This window comes from Neovison vison, chromosome 1 (genome assembly GCF_020171115.1).
Source record: "Neovison vison isolate M4711 chromosome 1, ASM_NN_V1, whole genome shotgun sequence".
Classification (NCBI taxonomy): domain Eukaryota; kingdom Metazoa; phylum Chordata; class Mammalia; order Carnivora; family Mustelidae; genus Neogale; species Neogale vison.
Window position 1 is genome coordinate 225,223,023 of NC_058091.1, and position 23,624 is coordinate 225,246,646.

At 35.9% G+C, this 23,624-nt stretch overlaps 1 protein-coding gene across 2 annotated transcripts in view; it reads right to left on the reverse strand.

Moving 5' to 3' along the window:
• Nucleotides 1–23,624, reverse strand: part of IPO11 (importin 11) — a 214,048-nt gene that overhangs the window by 114,224 nt on the left and 76,200 nt on the right. For both annotated transcript variants that reach the window (XM_044224008.1, XM_044224016.1), the window contains exons 17-21: nucleotides 16,843–16,876; nucleotides 16,290–16,330; nucleotides 14,605–14,721; nucleotides 9,634–9,747; nucleotides 2,731–2,846 (exon numbers count right to left, since the gene is read on the reverse strand). In XM_044224008.1, coding sequence (XP_044079943.1) covers nucleotides 2,731–2,846; nucleotides 9,634–9,747; nucleotides 14,605–14,721; nucleotides 16,290–16,330; nucleotides 16,843–16,876 — 422 coding nt within the window. The remainder of the gene's footprint in view (nucleotides 1–2,730; nucleotides 2,847–9,633; nucleotides 9,748–14,604; nucleotides 14,722–16,289; nucleotides 16,331–16,842; nucleotides 16,877–23,624) is intronic.

Genomic DNA, 23,624 nt, shown 5'->3' on the forward strand with positions numbered 1-23,624 from the left:
GTAGGTCAAATGACAAAAACTTAAGGTAAGTAGCAAGAGGAAATGATAAATGTAAGAGCACTGATAAATAAGAAACAAAAATACAACAAAGAGAATCACATCCAAAGGTTGGTTCTTTGAGAATACGAGTAATACTAAAAAATCTCTAGCACGTTTAGCACGTTGAATCAAGAGGAGGAAAAAACTTGACCTGGGAAACAACCACATAATCAGTTTGAAGATATATGTGACCACAAACATCTCTTGCTACTGATAATCCCCAGTAAGTTCAATTTCCCATTCTCCAAGATAACTATTTACATCTTTTTTCTCCACAAATCCCCCATATCTTATACACATTTCAACTCCAGTCATAACACTATGCTGATGGCTACAGTTCACATTTAGTTAAGAAAATGTAATCTACTTAATTAAATACTTCCTATCTCATCCCACTATAATACAAAAATCCATCTTCCTGCCCCCAGTTAAAATGAAGTACCCAATGCTATTCAAAAAAAACCTACATGCTAAATCCCATCCCTTCTTGTCTCCACTTATATCACTCTTGAGCTTCTCCCATCCCTCCAGATCTTGCATTCCCCATACCAGCCAACTGCTGCCCAATTTCTATACTCCTCTTCATAATAAATGCTCCTGAAATTGTTGATGCTCGCAGTCTGTACTTAATTTCAATTCTAACTTACTACTTTACTGAAACTACTCCTATCACCTCCATGGGCCAAATTCACTTCTTCGTACTCCTCTAACAAGGACAATCAGCAGTATTTGGACCACTCTGTTGTTCAGGAAATAGTCTCCTCTCTGGGCTTGGTTTCCCTCCTCTATCACTATGTGACCTTGGAATGTTTTAAGTTCTGTGGGATTCTGAATGTTCTATACCTGGTATTCCTTCCTAGACAATCTCAATGATTCTCAGGCTTTCAACGTAACATACAAGGTGCTTATCACTCTGTAAACTCTCTCATCCTCACAACAACAAAATGAGGTAGGAATTATACTTCCTTATTTTATAGATAAGGAAATAGAGTCTCACAGACAATGATTACACATCCGGTGCAGTGGTATAACTGGGATTGACACCTATATCTAATTCCAAAGACAAGTTCTAACTTACTAAGACATGTGTACCCTGGTTTGACTTAAAGAATCTTAGCTACTAAGCATTTTGGCAAAAGAAAAACAAAAAAGCCCAAAAGTATTCTAATGATTTCATTTTGTCTACATATAACTAAAGGCTAGGAAAAAAAAGAGATTACTATTAACAAAGCAAGTACTTTTATTATTACTTGTTCATGTAATCCTTAAAAAATTTAGACCTTTAATAAACACATTAATATTCTAAGTCCAAAAAATATATATATACACATACATGCTAATATACTGTTAAGTATCTGAGTCTATCTCATTACTACAGCTAATATTTTTAGCTCTTATAACAATTTACATCATCCATTATCTACATATTTACAGAAATGTGCCAGGGACTAATGCTTTAATTTGTCATCTAGAGTAGGGATCCACAAACTATAGCTCATGGGTCAAGTATAACCCACATCCTTTCTATAAATGATGTTTTACTGGAGCACAGCCATTTTACATACTATCTATGACTGCTCTGGCATAAAAATAGCAGAGGTGAATAGTTAGGATAAGAGACCATGTAGCCTGGAAAGCCTATAATATTTATTGTCTGCTCCTTTACAGAAAAAGAACGCCAATTTCTCATCTAAAGTAATCCATCCTGTACAAATAAAAATATATGAACATAAAAGGTTTCAACACATGCTAATTTGCAAATGAACCAAAATCATTTAAGTTCAAACAACATAACCCAGAATATATGAGGAACCCAACTTGTGAACTATCTACCTGTTTTAAAATTGTTCATGTAGTATTCTGCTACAGATCATTAATTTTGCGACAAAGACAATTTCTAAAAATGAAAAAAAAGGTTCATTCCTAAACATCAAAAAAATACTAAGGCAGGAAGGAAGGAAGCAAAACAAATGTTCATTTTTTCTGTGGTTATTCCTGTCGTTTTCTTTTTTAATTTTAATAGTTTATATCAGAATGTTTAAGCCTTTCCTGTATTACAATTGGCCCCACAGAAAATTGTTGCTATGCATAAGATAAGCTTAGTAAAGCAAAAGGATTTTCCATGTTCTAGCAGAGTTCTTTAACATAGTGGTCAGTCACTACGGGTCTGTAGTACCAAGCCACCTCAGAAACAGAGCTTTTCCTTTTTACTTCTCAACACGACATACTACTCACTTGGTAAAATAACTAGTCAAGACAAAGTAGACTCATCATTTGGTGCTGAGGTTATAGTATCTCAGTACTTTACTAGGTAAGATAGTTAAAAGGCTGAAAAATAACTCAACACCCCCTAAAACACCCCATCTAACAGGCTGCAAGTTTTAAGTCATTTTTAATTTTGAAAATTTATTGCGCTCTCCCCATTTTACATTTCAAATTTGCAAACATTAAACACAGCCAAGTTCTTACTGAAATTACCCGTTTCAACTTTTGACTCCTATACACTGAGTGATAATTGCCAAGAAGAACAGAGCTATTATGTTATCCAGTTTAGGAACAGCGATTTCATGTTTTTGTTTTTAAATGCTGAATTTTTAAGCCCTGTTACATGACCTTTGCTTTACTGGCATGAGAGTATGGAAGACCGGGGGGGGGGGGGGGAGATCCAGGGTATCAAATTTTTCCTCTTACCATAATTCTAAACCATCTTCCAGAAGATAAACATGTGGAGGCTGGGAAACATCTGTACTCAGTTGAATAACTGGGAGCAGGAAAGGGTACAGGTTCTTGCTGTCTGCTCCTAATCCCTATGGGAAGTATAAGTAAAACTTAACATAACACACACTAAGATCCCAACCCCACCAAAAAATAACCTATCATATAAAAAGGTCCTAAAACAAACTTACAAAAAATAAATCAATCAGATTTTCTGGGATGGTCCTAGAAACAAAGTGAGCTCTGTTTACAACTGAAAATCAAGCAGCAAAAAAATACTTACTCAATTGCCTAATGTTAATAAAACCATATATACCAAGGCTATACACATTTGTTCATTTTAAGAGATTCCATATATATTTTCTCTGACTACTTAAGAAGTACTAACACTGCAATAATAAATTCTATAAATCGTCTCTAAATGAACCCAATCAAAATACTCATCATTAAACTGTATCATAGTATATTCATATCCCAGAATACTGAGGAGTCAATGAAAAAGGATTAGGCATGGAACGAAAACCACCTCAACAATAATTACTAACTGAATCTAGAGGTGTAAAAGTGTATGTATAACAACTGCATAATTTTTTAAAACATCTATCTATATACATATGAGTTATATGCATAAGAATGTTTCTTGGGAGCATACAGAAAAAATTAACACTAAATATAGGAAGGGGAAAAGGACACTGGAAGAAGGTAAAAGAAGAGATTGTTTCCTTGGTTTTATAAGCTTTTCTTTTTCAAATGAACAATTTTTGCTCATATTAATGACCCAAGAACACAGAGATGGAGGAAGAAGAGGGGGTTTAATCTAAGGTTCTAGTTTGCTTAATTACTGTCTTACAGAGGCTGACTCAGGGAAGCACACTGAGTCTAAGCACTCTACAAGAAAATGAAATGAATAAAAAGTCAATTTCTAATCCATAATAATCTCTGTAATCTAATAAACACAGAAAGAAAACTAATAAAGCATCAAACACCTCCTTACTTAGAAAATAATTCAAATATCAATATAGTTTATAGTAAATTACAGTACAACTTGAAAGACCTTATGAAAGATGTTTTTAAACGAAGAGAATTATTAAAATGTCACAATTAACAAAGTCCAATTATACTGGACTTTAAAATGTAGTTTAATTTCAGTCTCTATAGTTCAATCTTTAATAGAACAATAACAACAAAAAGAACATCAAGAAAAGCCAGTCAAGTTCATTCTGATTATCAAGTAGACTTAAAATCCCCTAAGAAAATGAGAATCCATCTACTTACTTAGTACATATACAACAAGCACAAGTTGCTAGCTTTAGCCAAACGAAAGTAAGCAACTGCTAAACATGTAATATTCTCTTGGTCAAAGCCTGAAGACATTCACCTTTGCAGTCTAATGACCTGAAGAATGTGTCCAATCCCAGATACTCAGCTTTAAATAAATTTGAATATTCTCTCAGCCCACAGTTGTAACTATAAGAATTGTCTGCAACACTATGAAATAATCACAATAGGACATTGTCTACAATACTAAAAAAGCTCAAAAGTAAATTCAACAGTTATTAAAATTATCAGAAATGCTTCAAGGGGCAGAAATCAGATGATACAATAATATACTATACTATACTATACTATAATTACATAAGACAAAAGGGAAAATGGGGTGAAGGATATTCTGTACTTACTATCTTTTCAACAGCCTGTGAATATGTATTTATTATTCCTTCTTTTTAGGCGAAGGGGGGATAAAAGAATAATACCCCCTAAATATTGGCATTCCCCAGGGTATTGCTTTTGACTGCCTTCTCCTGTGCCATCTGCATGCTGAAAGTGTCCAAATCTATTATCTCCAACCCCCTATCTCTTTATTCCAGACACAGGACATCATCATGTAGAAGCCAATTCAAACTCTTAAGTTGACCACTGAACCAACAACTCACTAAAACTGGCTCCTCTCCCTACACTTCCAAACTCAAGTGATCTGAACCATTAGTGATAAATGGTATCTCAACCACCTCCTCATTCCTCTTCTCACCCAACATCTAAACAATCCTTCATTCTCTCTCATATTTTTCTAATCTTTACCCTTCTCTCCATGGCTTTTCCTTCAGATCCTCATCATCTCCTTCACAGTTAAGAGATAGTCTCCCAAATACTTTCCGTGACCTTAATTTTATTCCATTCCAAATCTTGCCCCCACTGGCACCCTGATTACCTTTCTAAAATAAAAATGATAACATTACTTGTCCTGAACTTGAGGAGATGTTCTTTTGATCTTCCTGACCCTAAACCCAAGCTCTGTATTATGTTCCAGCATAATATGTTAACTATGTTAACAATACTATGTTAACATCTGAAGAAAGCTGACCGATTTAATGCATGCATTTACTACTGTTCTGTCAAGAACCACTGAAAGAAACTAGGAGGATGTGCCTTAAATATCTATAACCATAAGTACAAAGATGGCATAAAGAAAGATGAAAGCTGTAAAGACAAGTGGTAACTGACTTAGCAATACTATGTTAACATCTGAAGAAAGCTGACCGATTTAATGCATGCATTTACTACTGTTCTGTCAAGAACCACTGAAAGAAACTAGGAGGATGTGCCTTAAATATCTATAACCATAAGTACAAAGATGGCATAAAGAAAGATGAAAGCTGTAAAGACAAGTGGTAACTGACTTAGCAAACTCAGAAAACCAAAATTCTAAGCCAGCAGTAAAATAACAGTAAGAGGCAACATGATTTACATTATAGAAACTCCAAAAGACTCAAAAACTGGTAGTGCCAAAAAAAAAAAAAAAACTGGTAGTGCCAAGTACTTTAGGAAGAAGGAGGTTAAAGGTCTGGTATTAAAACTAAGAGGACCTCCAAGGGGCGGGGCCCTGGGTGGCTCAGTGGGTTAAAGCCTCTGCCTTCAGCTCAGGTCATGATCCCAGTATCCTGGGATCAAGCCCTGCATGGGGCTCTCTGTTCAGCGGGGAGACTGCTTTCTCCTCTCTCTCTGCCTGCCTCTCTGCCTACTTGTGATCTCTGTCTGTCAAATAAATAAATAAAATCTTAAAAAAAAAAAAAAAAACTAAGAGGACCTCCAGAAAGTGTTCACAAAGCAGCTTGCTGCCAAGATTTCATGCAAGTCCACAAACAAACCACTGGCCCTGTTTGATCCTCTGATAAGGTAGAACAAATGCTCTCCAGACAGCGAGATACAAGATAATCAAAAGGACTGATATTATGTAAAAACAGGGAGCTGTAACATGCAAGAGGCAGGAAATTGAAAGATATATTACTGAGGAAAGACCTCAAAAACATGGATCATCCCCCACAAAACAACCTAGATAGATTATATCCTAAAGGAAAAATTCATAATTCCTAAGTTTCCAATACATTTTCAACCCTCTCAATCAGCTTTTTAGTGCCTTAAATTTATATAGACAAAATGGTGATGGTTCTTCAAGTTGGGTGTTAGTTACCTAAGGGCTGATTGAATATCCAGTTCTTCCTTTTTCTGTGTATGCTTCAAATTTTTCACAGGTTAAAAAATAGTAACAAAAGCAGGTGATCAAGGATCGATAGATGATCTGTTCAGTCAGGGACTACTAGTCTGGGTTCCCAGAATGTAAAATATGAAACAAAATAAAAAACAAATATACTAATATTTCCCTGTTAAGTTTGAAAAGCCCAAGGATGGCAGTGTTTTCTACAAAATCAAACTTAACAATAACCTTTAGTATAATTTTCTATAATGACTGAAAAGCACATTTTTTTTTTAACAGAGAGAGAGAGATCATAAGTAGGCAGAGAGGCAGGCAGAGAGAGACAGGGAAGCAGGCTCTGCACTGAGCAGAGAGCCCGATGCAGGGCTGGATACCAGGACCCTGAGATCATGACCTGAGCCGAAGGCAGAGGCCGAAACCACGGAGCCACACAGGTGCCCCTGAAAAGCACATTTTAAGCTACAGGCTCAACTTTAACATTAACCATTATACGTCTTCTCCAAGAAGGGCGGATGACCATTTGGCTCAAACCCTGCACCTCTGGCCTAAACAAAAACTCAGGGTACAGAACAGTCATGATTAAAGAAAAAGGTCCTACACTATACTCCAAACATTCCCTGCAGGTTACTCTGGCTTCCTAAGACTTCCTGAGGTGACAATGCCTAAGGAGATAAGACAAGCTGATTTTCTTCACACCTCCATCACAAAACTCTCAAACTGAACCTAAAAACACATTCTGGCAGAGATATAATGTAAAATATGTGGGATCACTCTCCGTTCTCTTACTTATGACAGCAGTAATCTTATCCTACCCTTTGCATCCTCCTCTGTAAAAGGGACATAATCTTCACAGAAGATCACAAGTATTAAATGTTAGATAAAAAGAGATGCCACATGAGATAGCTTTTTTTTTTTTTTAGATTTTATTTATTTATTTGACAGAGAGAGATCACAAGTAGGCAGAGAGGCAGGCAGAGAGAGAGAGGAGGAAGCAGGCTCCCTGCTGAGCAGAGAGCCCGATGCGGGACTCAATCCCAGGACCCTGAGATCATGACCTGCGCCGAAGGCAGCGGCTTAACCCACTGAGCCACCCAGGTGCCCCACGAGATAGCTTTTAAAAAGAAAGTGATTTTAAAAAAATTTGGGGGGGGGTGCCTGGATGGCTCAGTGGGTTAAAGCCTCTGCCTTCGGCTCAGGTCATGATCCCGGGGTGCTGGGGTCGAGCCCCACATCGGGCTCTCTGCTCTGCAGGGAGCCTGCTTCCTCCTCTCTCTCTCTCTGCCTGCCTCTCTGCCTACTTGTGATTCTCTCTGTCAAATAAATAAATAAAATCTTTAAAAAAAAACAAAAACTGGGGGCAGGGCGCCTGGGTGGCTCAGCCATTAAGCGTCTGCCTTCAGCTCAAGTCATGATCTCAGGATCCTAGGATCAAGCCCTGCCTTGGGCTTCCTGCTCGGCAGGAAGCTTGCTACTCACTCTCCCACTCCTCCTGCTTGTATTTCCTCTCACTGTGCCTCTCTCTGTCAAATAAATAAATAAAATCTTAAAAAAAAATTTTTTGTATCACTATTCATCTATCTGAAACTGCCTCATCTATCTGAAATTGCCTTGGGTAGGAATCTGTGACTATAAAACTCATCCACAAATACTTACTGAAAGAAAAAAATCTACAATTCAAAAGAAGTGTTATGGTGCCTGAGACAGATTTTTTAAAAACTAATGTTAAAATGTTTTTTACCGCAATTTTTAACTTAATAGAAAATTGTCAAGTAACTATTAACTTAGATTTCTCCATTGGAAAATCTATCATACCTTGGGGCAAGATCAATAAAAATCACTTGAGCCTATCTGGATCCAGATAGTTTATGACTTGGCATTAAGCTCTTCCCTCTCTAGTCTCTCACCACCAGAATGTAATTCACTTTAACTATTCAAATGACACCTACACAGTTCTGTTCACTCTGAAATTTTAGATCTCTCTACCCACTACAAAACGCGACACTCAGTCAAGATGCCTAAAATCATATTCACTCCTTCCTTCAAAAGTAAGTCACCTGTTTCCCTACCTTCCCCACTGATGAAAGGGAAAATTTTATTTTAAATCACAAAAAAGATCCTCTGAAAATGGAGAGTAAATTTATGCAGAAAAGCCCTAAAAACCAAGGAAAATACATGGAAAGTACAATGAACGCACAAATCATGAGTCTATCACCATGAGAGTCTGCTACATCTAATGAAAGAAAATGTTTTTAAAACCATGAGAGACTCTTAGCTGTAGAGAACAAATTTCAGGTTGCTGGAGAGGATGGGGTAACTGGGTGGTGATTATTGATGTGATGAGCACTGGGTGTTATAACCAACTGACAAATTGTTGAACACTACATCTAAGACTAATGATGTACTATATGTTGGCTAATTGAATATAAATTAAAAAAAAAAAAAAAAAGTAGAGTATTTTCCAGATGTCAAAAGACTTCTTAAGTCAACACACAAAAGTAGTTTTTTGTTTTTTTTATTTGTTTTGTTTTGTTTTGTTTTAAGGTTTTATTTATTTATTTGACAGAGAGAGATCACAAGTAGGCAGAGAGGCAGGAAGAGAGAGAGGAGGAAGCAGGCTCCTTGCTGAGCAGAGAGCCTGATGCGGGACTCGATCCCAGGACCCTGAGATCATGACCTGAGCCGAAGGCAGCGGCTTAACCCACTGAGCCACCCAGGCGCCCACAAAGGAAGTTTTTAAAAGTGTTTAGATCACACATGAAAAAGACATAAAGTGAGAGGCCCTTCACTACATTAAAGTAAACCACATGAGAACAATGACTAATTTTTAAAAAGAAAAAAAAAGCCCAAAGCCCTAGAATCTTAAATACAGAGAACTGGTGGTTGCCAGAGGGGAGGTGAGTAAGAGGATCGGCGAAATATAAAGAAGGGGTTAAGAGGTACAAACTTCCATTTATAAAATAAATAGCTCCCAGGGATTAGAAGTACAGCACAGGGAATATAGTCAATAATACTATAATACAAATGTACAGTGACAATTGGTAACTACACTTATTGTGTGAGCACTGAATAATGTGTATGACTGTCAAAGCACTATTTGTACACCTGAAACTAACACTGTATGTTAATCAGACTTCCATTAAAAAAATATATATTAAATTAAGTGGGGTGCCTTGGTGGCTCAGTGGGTTAAAGCCTCTGCCTTTGGCTCAGGTCATGATCTCAGGGTCCTGGGATCGAGCCCCACATCAGGCTCACTGCTTGGCAAGGAGCCGGCTTGCCCCCACCCCCCTCTACCTGCCTTTCTGCCTATTGTGATCTCTGTCAAATAAATAAATAAAATCTTAAAATATATACATATTAAATTAAGAAACTGGAAAGTGACTTACCTGAACAAGATGAATAAGTGTTGTCAGAATAGCACATCTCAACATATTGTGCTCTTCACTCTGCTTCCAAAGAAGAGGCAAATACTGTACCAGACATCCTACATACGGTCGTATCTATCACAACAGAAGTAGGGGAAGCAAAAGAACTGTATTAGGGAAAGAAGGCAATATCCTTCAAGAACCACTGACACAACATTATTAAGTCCCAGGCAGAAAATATTTAATATTTACTAAATGAAATGTATTGTGCATACACCTTTTTAAAGATAAATCAGATATTACACAGAGACACAAAGCTCTATGGTAAATATTTTTAAAGAATTTTAAATAACTACCAGATATACTACATGAATTAAACCTTAGGAAAACAACATAATACAGCCAGTTATCTACAGTTTAATAGAAAATGCTGCTATATCCTGGATCTTTTTCAACAAAGCAGCTTACCTAACTAGCAACAGCACTGTCTTAAAAAAAAAGTCAGCATTTACTCATACATTCGACAATCATCTGATGGCACCTTCCAGAGAACAAGGCACCAGAAAGAAAAGAATGTATAGGTAGACATAAAAATCTTGCAATGAGGGGAGCCTGGGTGGCTCAGTGGGTTAAAGCCTCTGCTTTCAGCTCAGGTCATGATCCCAAGGTCCTGGGATCAAGCTCTGCAACAGGCTCTCTCCTCAGCGGGGAGCCTGCTTCCCTTCCTCTCTCTCTGCCTGCCTCTCTGCCTACTTGTGATCTCTGTCAAATAAATAAGTAAAATCTTTTTTAAAAAAAATCTTGTAATGAGAAAAGATCAGTAGAGTGATAAAGGTGTACAAGAGGTATAGTGAAAACATTGAACAAAATCCTTTTTAAAAGACACAATTGTTTAGACCACCATGGACTAAGCTAACCAGTTTTGAAAATATACCAAGACACAGTACAGCCTGACAGTGAGTTTCTTAAAAAATAAAAAGGATCTACACTGAAGCTGGACAGCAATCTAGTCTCTTGGTTTATGGTTACAGTACCTGAAATTGCTCTGATGAGAGTAAGCTTCGTGATAAACAGAAATACTAGACATTCACAACTTCAATAATATCTCTTTCAATCCCATGAATTAAAATTAAAAGGTGCTCCCAGAAAAAATGAGATTTTCCTTTTTTTTAAAAAAACACCGTATACACTAAAAGAATAGTAAAAAATGTGCAGAATTCCTTGCCTCTTAGGATACGAGAGAGGCTACAGAAAGACAAGAAGTTAAATATTTACGCAAATATTTCAGTGAGATAAAACTGAAGAATTGTGAGACTCTTTATTATATACCACCTATTTTCAAATTTTGACTCACTATTATTTATTAAGCACTTAATCTTGGTAAGTGCTCTCCATCCTAAAGATCACTCTAATTAGCTTATAAAAGCAGGCCAATTAGTATGTAAAACCACAGGTTTCAAACAACTTGACTCACTCATACTTAACTGAAAACCTACATAACAGCATATTCTACTGACACAGAAAATAAACTGACTTTGGTTTTGATTGTCAAGTGAGAACCCTTTCAAAGAAGGGCTAAAAAAATGTATATGCTCTCAATTATACATAAGGTAGGAATTGAAACCCAAGTACCCAGGTGCATTTGTAAGTCATAAAATATTTACATCCCAAACTTAGCTGTACATTGGAATTTATGATATTCTAAATTAAAATTAATGCTTCAAAACAAAAATTTCAATAGTCACCCACAGAGTTACGTTACAAAATACATCCCCCAAAAATGGGGCATACGGCTAGGGATTAGCAAATAAGAGTGAGGACATGAGAGCCAAACACATTCCCTTAGGATAAAAGGGAAGAGCATAAAAAAAATCTGAGGAAACTTGTTATAGACTTGATATTAGATAACAGTAGTAATTAATGTTAAGTTCCCTGAGTATAATCATGGCTATGGTTAAGAAGAAGAGAAGTCTGGGGCGCCTGGGTGGCTCAGTGGGTTGGGTCGCTGCCTTCGGCTCAGGTCATGATCTCAGGGTCCTGGGATCGAGTCCCACATCGGGCTCTCTGCTCAGCAGGGGGCCTGCTTCCCTTCCTCTCTCTCTGCCTGCCTCTCTGCCTACTTGTGATCTCTCTCTGTCAGATAAATAAATAAAATCTTTATTAAAAAAAAAAGAAGAAGAAGAAGAGAAGTCTAATATTTCGGGGTAAAGTGCCATGATACTTGAAACTAAAATTCAAATGGTTTAACAGTAACAACAATAATTTGTATACACACACAGATTAAAAAAGGAACAATATAGTAAAATGTTAGTAACTGATAAAACTAAATGAAGGATATATAGGTATTGATTTACCGCAACTTTTCTGTACATCTGAAATATTTAAATGAAAAGATGTAAAAAAAAGATAAAATCGTGCTTATACACAATTCTGAAAATGGTTATACTCTATGGGGTTTTTTTGGTAGGCCAGTATCAACTATTTGCTCAACATCTACTAAGACACATGGAAATAACGTTTTCTAGACAACAGGCTACAAAAGAAACTAAACTACCAGCATAATATAAATGAGATGAAAAGTACAATACATGCACTCATCTTTTGGCACCTCCACTCAAAAAGCGAACAAAACAAAACAAAACAAAACAGGGGAATACTGTGAGAACTAAACAGTTCTGAGTTAGTTCATCATATACAGGGAGGCGCCACCTTCCTTTGTAACACAGTCTAAAAATGTGAAAATCAAGTGTGAGAACCTAACAAATGTTTTAAGAAGGGTTCCATCCACAGGGGATTTAAAAAAGTAAGTATCCAAACGACACCTCATGTTTTAGATCTAATTTTCACAGAACATTTAATACTTCACACAGGCTCTTTAATTTTGTTCTTTTTCATTGGAAATTTATTAAGTTTAAAGAATGTCTGCCTGACATCAAAACCTGATGATTACCTATCTTTTCTATGTATTTATGGAATCACTGCAATGGAATAATTTAAGTTTTCAATTTTTTCAAAAAGCAGAGAAAATATAATTTTTAAATAATTGCACATTATACTATGAAGATGGTGACTTCACTGAAACTTCTCAATTAAACCATTAAGTGTCATCTCACTGTTGTAAGATGGCTCAAACTATTTACAACCTAACGGACAAAAATGAAATTTAGCACACAAAAGATAGATCAATGATATATAAATAATGGAGCTGTTCAAAAGTTAACATAGATCGGGCTCTATGCTTAGTGGGAAGCCTCTTCCTCCTCTCTCTCTCTGCCTGCCTGTCTGCCTACTTGTCTGTCAAATAAGTAAATAAAATCTAAAAAAAAAAAAAAAGTTAACATAGGAAAGTTCAACAATCAGACTACAAAAAATATTTCTCATAACCACATCCTACCTGAATTCTGAAAACACAAAATATTACTGGATAACTCTATCTCATTATTTAATGATGATAGTGTCACCCAAGTTGCTTAGGCTATTTATCTTCTGAAAGGCAAATATGGATAAAAGAACAAAGCCTTCTACATTTACTAACATGAGGAATTTCAACTTAAGATACAAGGATTTAGAGACTAGGGAAGATGTAAGTAAGAAAATTCATTTCCACAAAAAGAAAGCTTCTTTAATAAATTTCTATAAGCCAGATAGTATCTAAATAAGAAGATAAAAAATGGCCAAACCTTATTTCTATAATCAGGTTTTTAAATGAAAAACAATTTATTGCATTTGTATAACATTCTAAAGCATACTGCACATTTATAATAATTTCATACTTATGAAACCTTGTGAGTTGTGGGACTTCAGAATTATCTTTATTATTTTATACACAAGGACACAAAGTTAAAGACTTTACCAAAACTAAATAGCAGAGACAGGCACTTGAAATGAATTAAGAGTTTCAATTAACTCTCTGGGTGATCAAAATCTCTCAATATTCTTTAAAAGCCAAAATCAAAATAATTTAACTAATGTAATAAGAATACCAAGTGCTAAGAAGATTGTAAGATAATACTGTTTTTAGACACTCAGACCCGTATCAGCTGCAAGTGATTAAAACAGACTCAAAACTGCTGCTGGAGTTTCAGGGTGACTTTGAGTATCAGTAATACCAGTAAGATGTATGTACTTTAACAAATTCCTTAAAATCTCAAACTATTTGAGATAATAAATTCTAATCCTCTCCCAAAGGTTTCTGTGAGGATTAAGTGAGACATATAAGGCAAATCACTTAGTACAGACGTTTTAACTTTCCCTTATCCAGTAATTGACAGCAATTCTCACCAGTTGCTTTAGAATTGAAAAACAAGCGCAAAGGTATCAAAATTCACTAAAAGATCCAGGAATACATTTCGAACCTGGAACTCAGTTTTTTTTCCCTGCTATCTCACAGATCTACTTCAGTATTTTTCAAACAAGGATATGCAGTGGTGAACTAGGATATGAGAAATTACTAGGATAATTAGGGGTAGTTTCTTGGATTATCAATTTTCACACAAATTAGGAGAAACAGAAGCTGAGTAATTTAACAGTTTAATAATAATGTAACTGTTGAAAACTTTGCATATTATTTTTATTTTAAACATGTACATAATGTAGACCAAAATGTAAAACACATTTCATTTTGAAGGTAAAAATAATAGACCTCTGGGAATATTTGCATTTGCTGACACATTTGTAGCTATGTGCTCAAACACAATAAATTTTAATAAGTATTATTAAGGATAAACTGGATCTACAAGAGATATAAAATTCTGCATTCTAAAACCTCTATATTACTGATCCCATTTTTTAATTTATAAATTTTAATTTTCTCAAGTCATTTTTTGAAAACTCAAGTACACACGTCAATATAACTGAAATCACAACCATACAGGTTGTAAGCATTTTAATGCACGTTTTAACTTTTAAAAAATGTACATAAAGCTGATATAATTCTACATATACTTCACTCACCTTCCTGACATTTATTTTAATGTTTTATAACAAATTTACCTGTATGTTGACTCTTTCAATCACACAAGAAAGGACATGCAAAACATGCATCTTTGTGTCACATTCTGTAACTTGCTGCAGTAGCTGAAAAAGTAGTGTGAACATGGTTTCCAAATACTGCAGTGAAACAGAAATAAAAAGGGGGTCAGAAGAGAAATAGAAATATCTTCACAAACAGAAATAAGAAATAAACTAATAAAATAATCTCAAGCATTACCAAAGTAACTTCAAATTGTTCAAGTTGCAATATTTAGAATGGTGATTCTTTTTTATTATTGCTCAACAGGTTCATTTTAGAATTCAAATCATCCACAAACTCATTATTATGTTTTCAGAGGAAAACCGTGTCTTAACTTTGTGTTTACATTTTATACCACTAACTAAATTGCTAAGTGTCTTTTTTGTCTTTGCCTTTCCATAATGCCTGTTGCCAATCACAGAATGTTTTGTTTTGTGAAGTCTACTCATTAAAGTGAAATGTGTATCACTAACTATACTTGCATACTAGCTCTCTGATGTGGTCCGTAACATAAGCTGCATGGAGATACCAATTTCTGCACATACAGATTTATTATTCAAAGCATGAAAGATTATTATTAGGAAATAGAAAACAAATATTCCATGTCTGGCTATTAACTCATTTCTATGTTACAAAATTACAGTAGGAATTAACAAATCACAGGATGCCAGATATTTACAAAAAAACAAACATCTGATCTTTCAGATAGTTTGCTTAAAGATTTTGAAAACATTTATTCCATCCATAAATACCTAATGATTCTTACTAATGAAAAGCCTGCTCTTTAAGTTTCTCTATGTATGACCTACACAAATAGTACAGATAGACTTTTTATCATATTAACTTTCTTCTTGCCCAGTCTTTTTTTTTTTTTAAAGAGAGAGGGAGAGAGAGATAAAAGAGAGAGAGAGAGAAAGAGAGGAGAGGGAGAGATTCTTAAGCAGGCCCTACCCCCAGCATGGAGGCTGACTCGGACCTTGATCTCATGACCCTGAGATCATAACCAGGGTGGAAACCAAAGCTGGATGCCCAACTGACTAAACCACCCAGGTGCCCCTGCCCAGTCTTCTTAAGAATCCACACTACCAGGGTGCCTGAGTGGCTCACAACAAAGAAATAGTTAAGGATAACCTAAGGAGTAAAAGTAACAGACATAGATAAAATGAAACTAGATTTTTAAAAATAATTTTAAGATTTTATTTATTTGAAGGAGTGAGAGGGAGAGTGAGAGAGCACAAGCACGGGGAGCAGCAGGCAGAGGGAGAGGAAGAAGGAGGCTTCCCGCAGAGCAGAGAGGCTGATGCGGAACTCGATCCCAGGATCCTGAGATCATGACCTGAGCCCAAGGCAGATGCTTAAACAACTGAGCCACCTAGCCACCCCTTTAAAAAAAAAAAAACAAAAAAAAAAAACCTAGCTGCTTTATAATTGTGAAAAAGAAAGAAGTTTGTCAACTCCAAAACAGTTAAGATAGCTAACAAAAATAATCAGAATGAAAGTTATGAATCAAAATTACCAATACAAATAATTTCTTCCAGAATAATCCAATACACTTTTAAATTTGGCTTTAATCAATAACAGATACATATAATTTCATTTATAAAATAACACTTAATATTCAAAAGACATAAGCAGAAATTGTTATTAGTCTTATAAATATTCTTACCGGTAGAAACTGATCTGTTCTAAATTCAAAATCATCAACAGGTAAAGAGTAGTTAAGGAATATTGAGAATGTATGAGATATATCAGAATAAAATATGTCTAAAAACCAAATATAATAAACCATTCAAAAACCACATTTTAAACTAACAAATTTTACCCAAAAATTAATAATTTAAATATGTCACTAAAATCCTTCACAATGAAATTTTTTTTTTAAAGATTTTTTTATTTGAGAGAGAGATAGAGGGAGCATGAGCAAGGGGAGGGGCAACGGGAGAATGGAGACAAACAGAAGCCCTGCTGAGCAGGGAACCTAATGCAGGGCTCCATCTCAGGACCCTAGAATCATGACCTGAGCTGAGGGCATATGCTTAACTGAGTGAACCACTGAGGCACTCATGAAGTGTATTTTTAAGATTTTATTTTTAAGTAATTTCCATAGCCAACATGGGGCTCGAACTCACAACCCCAAGATCAAGAGTTGCATGTTCCACAGACTGAGTCAGCCAGACGCCCGACCACAAAGGAGTATTTTTATATTCTTTAAAGGATATTTAACTTCAATGTTGTAGCTGTCTCAATACGGACCTAAAAAAAAAAAAAAAAAAGTTATTAGTTTTTAGTAATTCTAGAGCTACTAAATATCATTAATATCAAATGCCAAAATAATTTATTCCAAATCACTTTCTTTACTCTTTTTGTTACTACTTGAGTCACAGAGCAAATTTTCATCTAGAAATAAAAGAATATTGCTCTTACTTTGCAACAAGAGTCGAAAAGAAAAAAATAAAAAGTCCCACCCTTTCCAGTTTCCCATAATTTATTTCAGGAGCCTTTAATCCATGAAGTACTTGCAGGAAAAAAAAATAATTTGCCATAAGTGTGTGGAGAGGGTGGCACTAAGAGAACAGTACAACGGGGTTGCCACAGGGGAAAAGAAGGTTGAGATGAGAGAAGAGACAGACAAATGGGGTGGGGCCAGTAAAGCTGGGAGATGTTCAATGAAGAGCGAGGGAGGAGAAAAGTTGTATGAGAAGGGAAGATGAGGAGGAAGAACACCTATTTCCATCTGCAAACTCCATTACAGGAAAGCCATAAACTACCCAAAGATATATTCCAAGATTTTCTAAATCCCAAAGTTCACAAATACACAAAGATTTATGCAAGCTTCTGACTTTCCCCAATCTTATTTTCTCTGTATATCAGCACATTCCCTGGGCAAATCACATCATGACAGCTTAATCTCCCCATTATTTTCTTTCAGGTTTTACCTGTGATTTGGCTAGCTCAACTAGCACAGGCTACCAAACCCAGAGTTTCAACCCAGAGTTCAAAAAGTGAACTCAAGCCCTGACTACATTCCCTCTACTCTGTAAAACAATATATCTAAAACATTCATTTCCCAGCTGAGAGTCATCACTTTCTTAGATGCTACATTTAGTGTACCTGAAATAGCAACTGGCTTTTTCTCGGCAACCATTTTTCAAAGAAACAGTTTTAACCATTTTACAAGAGCTTCTGAAGTTCTGAGAGGCTGATTAGGCATGTTCACCAAATGTTAAGCACTCTATTGCCAAATCCACAGATCCAAGAGCCTCTAGTGCAGATGTTTTCCTGCCTGCCTTTCCTTTTTACTCAATGTCTCTAAAGGCAACATGAAAATCTTCAGACTTTTAAAAGATGTGCCAAATTTGCTGATCAGACAGTCTAATACACGCAAAGCACCCTATCAAGTAGTCTACCACAAACTGATCTAATGAAAACAAGAGATACTCCTGTGATTAAAAATATTCAGTAATGAGCTGTTATCTCCCAGGAATGTATTGGATCCTGCAGAAAAAAGCTTTAAGAGAGATCTAGTCTTTGCCCTCAAAGAACTTAACATTCTTGAAGTGTACCAGACACCCAGGTATTAAACAATTATCAATAAAAATGTCAAACTTGAAAAGTTTAAGAACAGGATAATCCCCCTGAGGACACGAACTGATTGGTCACCTAAACTGTCATCATTAAGTACCATGTGAAGCATATAGCTGGCTCTGTGTAAATAATTATATTCACAGACAACATGACATAAAAGCCCCCAAAAAGAAAAATGGCACTCACCTTTAATTTGCTTCATTTTTTTCCACAAAAAGACCACAGACACACCTAACTCATATCCCTGACATCTACACAAATTAAGTACAGGAATCAAAAGAGGCATGGGAATAAAAACTAGCTGTATTTCTACACCTAACAAAGAGAAGTCAGGGTAGTAGTACATTCAGAGGAAGAGATGAAATGAAATGAGATGACTTGCCTAGACTCTAGTTTAACTCCAAAAAAAGAAAGCCAAATTAGGAGGCAAAACAAAAAGCCCACAAAGTTTAAGAAAACAAAGGCACACTTAAAAAAAGGACAAAAATAAGAACAAAATTAGCCATTTTTGAGCTATGGAAGAAAAAAAAAAAAACAGGAAGTACTTACCACAAAGAGACAATATAAATTTCACAGTGATTCATAAGTAATGGGGAAAAAGTCAAAACTCAAAGTTATGGAATAAAGAGCTGGGGAATGTGACAGAAGATGGGTGGAAGAGAGTCTAACAATTTCTAGAACACTATTTGTTCAATAAATACTTGCCAGTAAACGCAAGAAAAGAAAACAAAGTACCCTAAACATGACTTTGCATAGAATAAAAGCCTCCAAAGGTGAATGAAATCCAAAGTATCCGGAAGTAGATCTAGACTGTGTGAACTCAGCCTATGAGTCTATCCTAACTCCCACTGAAATCTTAGAAAACTCCTGAAAATTTAACATCTAATTCCTTTACTAGGGCAAAGAAGTACCACCCAAGTATGAGAAATATTGTAAGGATCCGAGAAAGCATGAGAGAAACAGACAAATGAAGGAATAGAAACCAGAGGTCAGCCCTACTGCCTAAGAGGATTGTTATAAAAGAAAGAATAATCAGATATTTACATATACTTACATACCCCATTTCAGTGACAATGACCCTTAGAAGAATTGTCAAAGTGGCTAATCTGAATTCCACACTCAAACTAGCTCAATGCCTCACCACTCCCACAGTCTGCCCATAACAGTAAAGGCCATCCACACACTAAAACATCATGGTGCTGGGGCCAGAAAGAAATGACAGTGTCTAGGGTATTGAAGACCACCAGGAAAATGTAAATAAAATTAATGGAAAAGAATAGAGTAATCCGCTAAAGAGAAACAGAATAATAACTTCATAACTGTAAGGACTTATATTTTAGCCAGAGGCTTCCATTGAGGTTAAACAATAACCTTGTTGTTTAACCCTTAAACTGTTCCCCTTCCCCCAGGGGACTTAAAAACAAGTCCCAGAAACCAGCCTCAGGTAACAAAGCACAGATTCAATGATGGGTCAGGCCAGGTGGAGACATCCGATCAGTGGGGGTTGCATACTGTCTCCCCAGCTACCAACGAGTATGGGCCCCGCTGTTTGGGAGCCTTTTGGGCGCCAATTCTAACCAAGGTGATAGGCTGGGTCAAATGTCTACTATAGGGTAAATTGTAACTCAATTGGTCACCAAGCATCACTGTGCAGCTTTCTCTGTGTGTTACAATTTCACTGGCCACCTGTGCGTCGCCAGGCCCAACCACATGGCCTTTGCCCTTAAAAGCTAGTCCGTAAAGGAGAGTGGGTCGCCCTCTCTGTAAGAGGCGCAGCCCTGGCGGGTCAGGTTGATTCTTGATGCTTGGCGCGAAATAAAGCTTTGCTTGACCTTCGCTTTGTATCAGTCTCACTCCTTTAATCACGGACCCATTACTGGGGCATAACAATAGCATAACTGTTTAAGAGAGCCCACCTCATTCCTGGATTCTCTTTATTCCAATCTCTTAATTCTTTCAATAAACATTATCTAAGTCTTGACACCATACGAGGCATTATGGATGCTAACATAAGTAATATTATCTTACACACTTGTACTATTATTACTTGCTATTAGTATGCTTGTTTTTTTTGCTCTCTTCCACAAAAAAGTCAAGATCAGTCGATTATACTATTTGATATATTTCTCCTGAAACACATGTCTAAAGTAAGTTTCTTGAAAGAATAAAAATCATATTCAATTTATCTCCTTTTAAGAAAAAAAAATTCTTAGTCTTATTTTTTGAAAAATTGAGATATACTGACACATAACATTGTTTCAAGTGTAGTTTCAGGTGTAAAGCTCATTTCATATATTCTAAGTACCAGACATAGGGATATAAACCTAAAACTGACTAGCGGAAGCTTACTAAAGTTTCCTTTCTTCCTGGTTTTAGAGTGGCCTAATAATTTGATATCTCAAACACAGATTTTTGTTGAGATTTCCTTTGGAAATTATACCTACTGACTATAATTGAATTCAGAATTCATTCTGTGAAGACACAGACTACCCCCAGAGTTTAAAATCTCTAGCAGGTTTCTGAGACACTCAAAGAATGGGAAAATGAAGAAACAAAATCAAAATGGTAAGAGAGAATGAGTGACCAAAATGGGAGACCCATAAGAGGCACAAGAATGGAAAGAATTTCAATGCACCCTTAAAATATGTCAGCCCATATTATACATGTAAAATATGTACAGCCCATATGTACATCCCAGCTGTACCTCCCATTGTACACTTAGGGTTTGCTGCAGTTCTGTACATGCCACTAAAAGTCCATTCTTAAGGCCATTAACTGCCTTACCATATTGGAAATTCATTATTTCTACACTGGTAGTTAGCCTGCCCATAAAAATGTCCACTTCTTTGCTTGAGATACAACCCCATCACGGCGTACTTCCAAACCATAAATCTTCTGGTTGTACCACAATTCACATTTCATAAAAGCCTTTTAAAAGGGTGAAAGAATATACCAACACTAATTTTATAGTAACTTACTGTTAATGGTGTAAAGGCTGCATAAATACCTGAGGTGAAATTTACCAAAAAATTTTGTAATTTCTGAAATTTAAAGACAAAACTGGTTCAAAAGCCTTAAAAATCAAAAAATCCCAGTATATTAATCAAATATTCTGGGTAGTAATCATTTGGGTTAGTACAAAAAGAAGGTCTCCTAAATGTAGTCACTCCAGTTCATTACAGTGAATAGCACTACAGTAATAGCATACTATGGCACTGTTATCCTTATAAAAATAAATAAAAATGGAACCACAGTTCCTATCACATTCAAAAATAAATTCCAGATAAAGAAATAAGGGTAAAGAAATAGATTAAACAATGAACAAAAAGAACAAAACAGAAATATGATTGCAATAAAATTAAAAACCTTTCCTCAACAAAAACACAAAAGAATGAGAGTGGAAAGACAGATTCAACTGCATTTGGAGGGCCTTATTTTTTTAAATATTTGAAATATGTATGGAAAATTACTACAATGAGAATATGGACACCAGGAAGTGAGCATATATAGGTGCTTGTTACGTTAGTCACTTAATTTTTCCTTTCCTTTGATATAGTTCTTAACTCTTAAAAGATTACAAAGTTAAAAATCTCCCCTTTTTAAGTATGAATCAAAAATAAGCTTGGAAGTAAAAAATTTTGAAGTAACAATGATCTTAAACCTTACCAAATTTTCCCGACATTTATTACAAAAAGTTTCCAAATATTGCAGCACTATAAATGCTTATTCATTATGCCTACTTCAAGTTTTAGTTCATAAAATCTGGCTATCTCTAACAAGTCAAACTGTTAAACAATGAGGAAAAGTTAAATATTTCACCTAAAGCAAAAAACGTTACTCAATTTGCATTATATTCCCCCAGATCAAATGATAATGTCAAACTGTCATGCAACTATCAGAGAGAGATGTACTCCACCTAGTGGCCTCTGGTATTCTAAGATTTATGGGGTCCTATACTATCTAGAGAAGTTGCTTTCTCAAGTTGCTGCACTTTATCTACTCTGTCATAGCCAGTCTTATAATAACATGGCCAGGGACGCCTGGGTGGCGCAGTTGGTTGGACGACTGCCTTCGGCTCAGGGCGTGATCCTGGAGTCCCAGGATCGAGTCCCACATCAGGCTCCCAGCTCCATGGGGAGTCTGCTTCACTCTCTGACCTTCTCCTCGCTCATGCTCTTTCTCATTGTCTCTCTCTCAAATAAATAAATAAAATCTTTAAAAAAAAAAAAAATAATAATAATAACATGGCCATAACAGACAACCACACAGACAACCACAGTTGCTCAAGATTAAATCTATCTCAACTCTTTAACAGCAACACTCAAGCAAGAGAATATAGATTCTGTAAGCCAGAGAGCATTCAGATACATGAGTATCTATCTACCTACCTACCTATCTATCCACACGTGCACGTGTACATGTTATGTATATATGTCTATATGTTTCTACCCTGCTGTCTGCCAATATGTATGAAGTATCTTCCCTCATTAGCCAGCATTTCTCACAAGCTGAAATTAAAGTAGTGTATCCTATATATACCAAGAGGCCAAAGTGTTCAATATTAACTTGGTACCTTACTAAAACACAGTCTTAAGAAGTAAGAACAGAATAATGGTGGCAGGATAAGACAACTATAGGAAAATACAAAAAGGAGAGGAATTCACTAGAAGATACACAGGAAAAGGGCAACAGCTTAACCTACAGTACCATTTCCATACACCAAGTGTATCCCTTGGATATTACTGTATTATCATCTTGGATGGTCACAAGGCAAATGTACATTTTAAAGTTTCTGATCAATCCTGAAGTAAGAGAACTACTGGAATATTTAATCCAGTGTTTTCCAAATCACCTGGCCATGAAACCCTTTTGCTCCACTAACACATGTTCGTATATGATTAATGATTTACATTTATTTTTTTTAAGATTTTTATTTATTTATTTGACAGAGAGAGATTACAAGTAGGCAAAGAGGCCGGGGGGCAAAGGGGTGAAGCAGGCTCCCTGCCAAGCAGAGAGCCCGACGCAGGGCTCAATCCCAGGACCCCGAGATTATGACCTGAGCCAAAGGCAGAGGCCCAACCCACTGAGCCACCCAGGTGCCCAATGATCTACTTTTAAAGTGCAGAACTAAATACATCATTTTTCTCTTTATTTCTCTCTAAATTGGTTCATTAAAAATGAGTACAAGATCCAAAAAATTTCTCTATTTCCCAAAGAAAATTAGCTGAAATTTAATCCTTCTGTAACACCTCCATAAAACATTTAATGTCTTCTGATACATCTGACAGAAGAGCAGATAATGTTTCCAAATGAGAAAATAAGAATTCAAATCTTATATTTTATTTTAAAGCTATTACAAATGTAAATTCAGTCCAGCAAATATTAATCTCAGAAACAGCTAGGTTTTATTAAT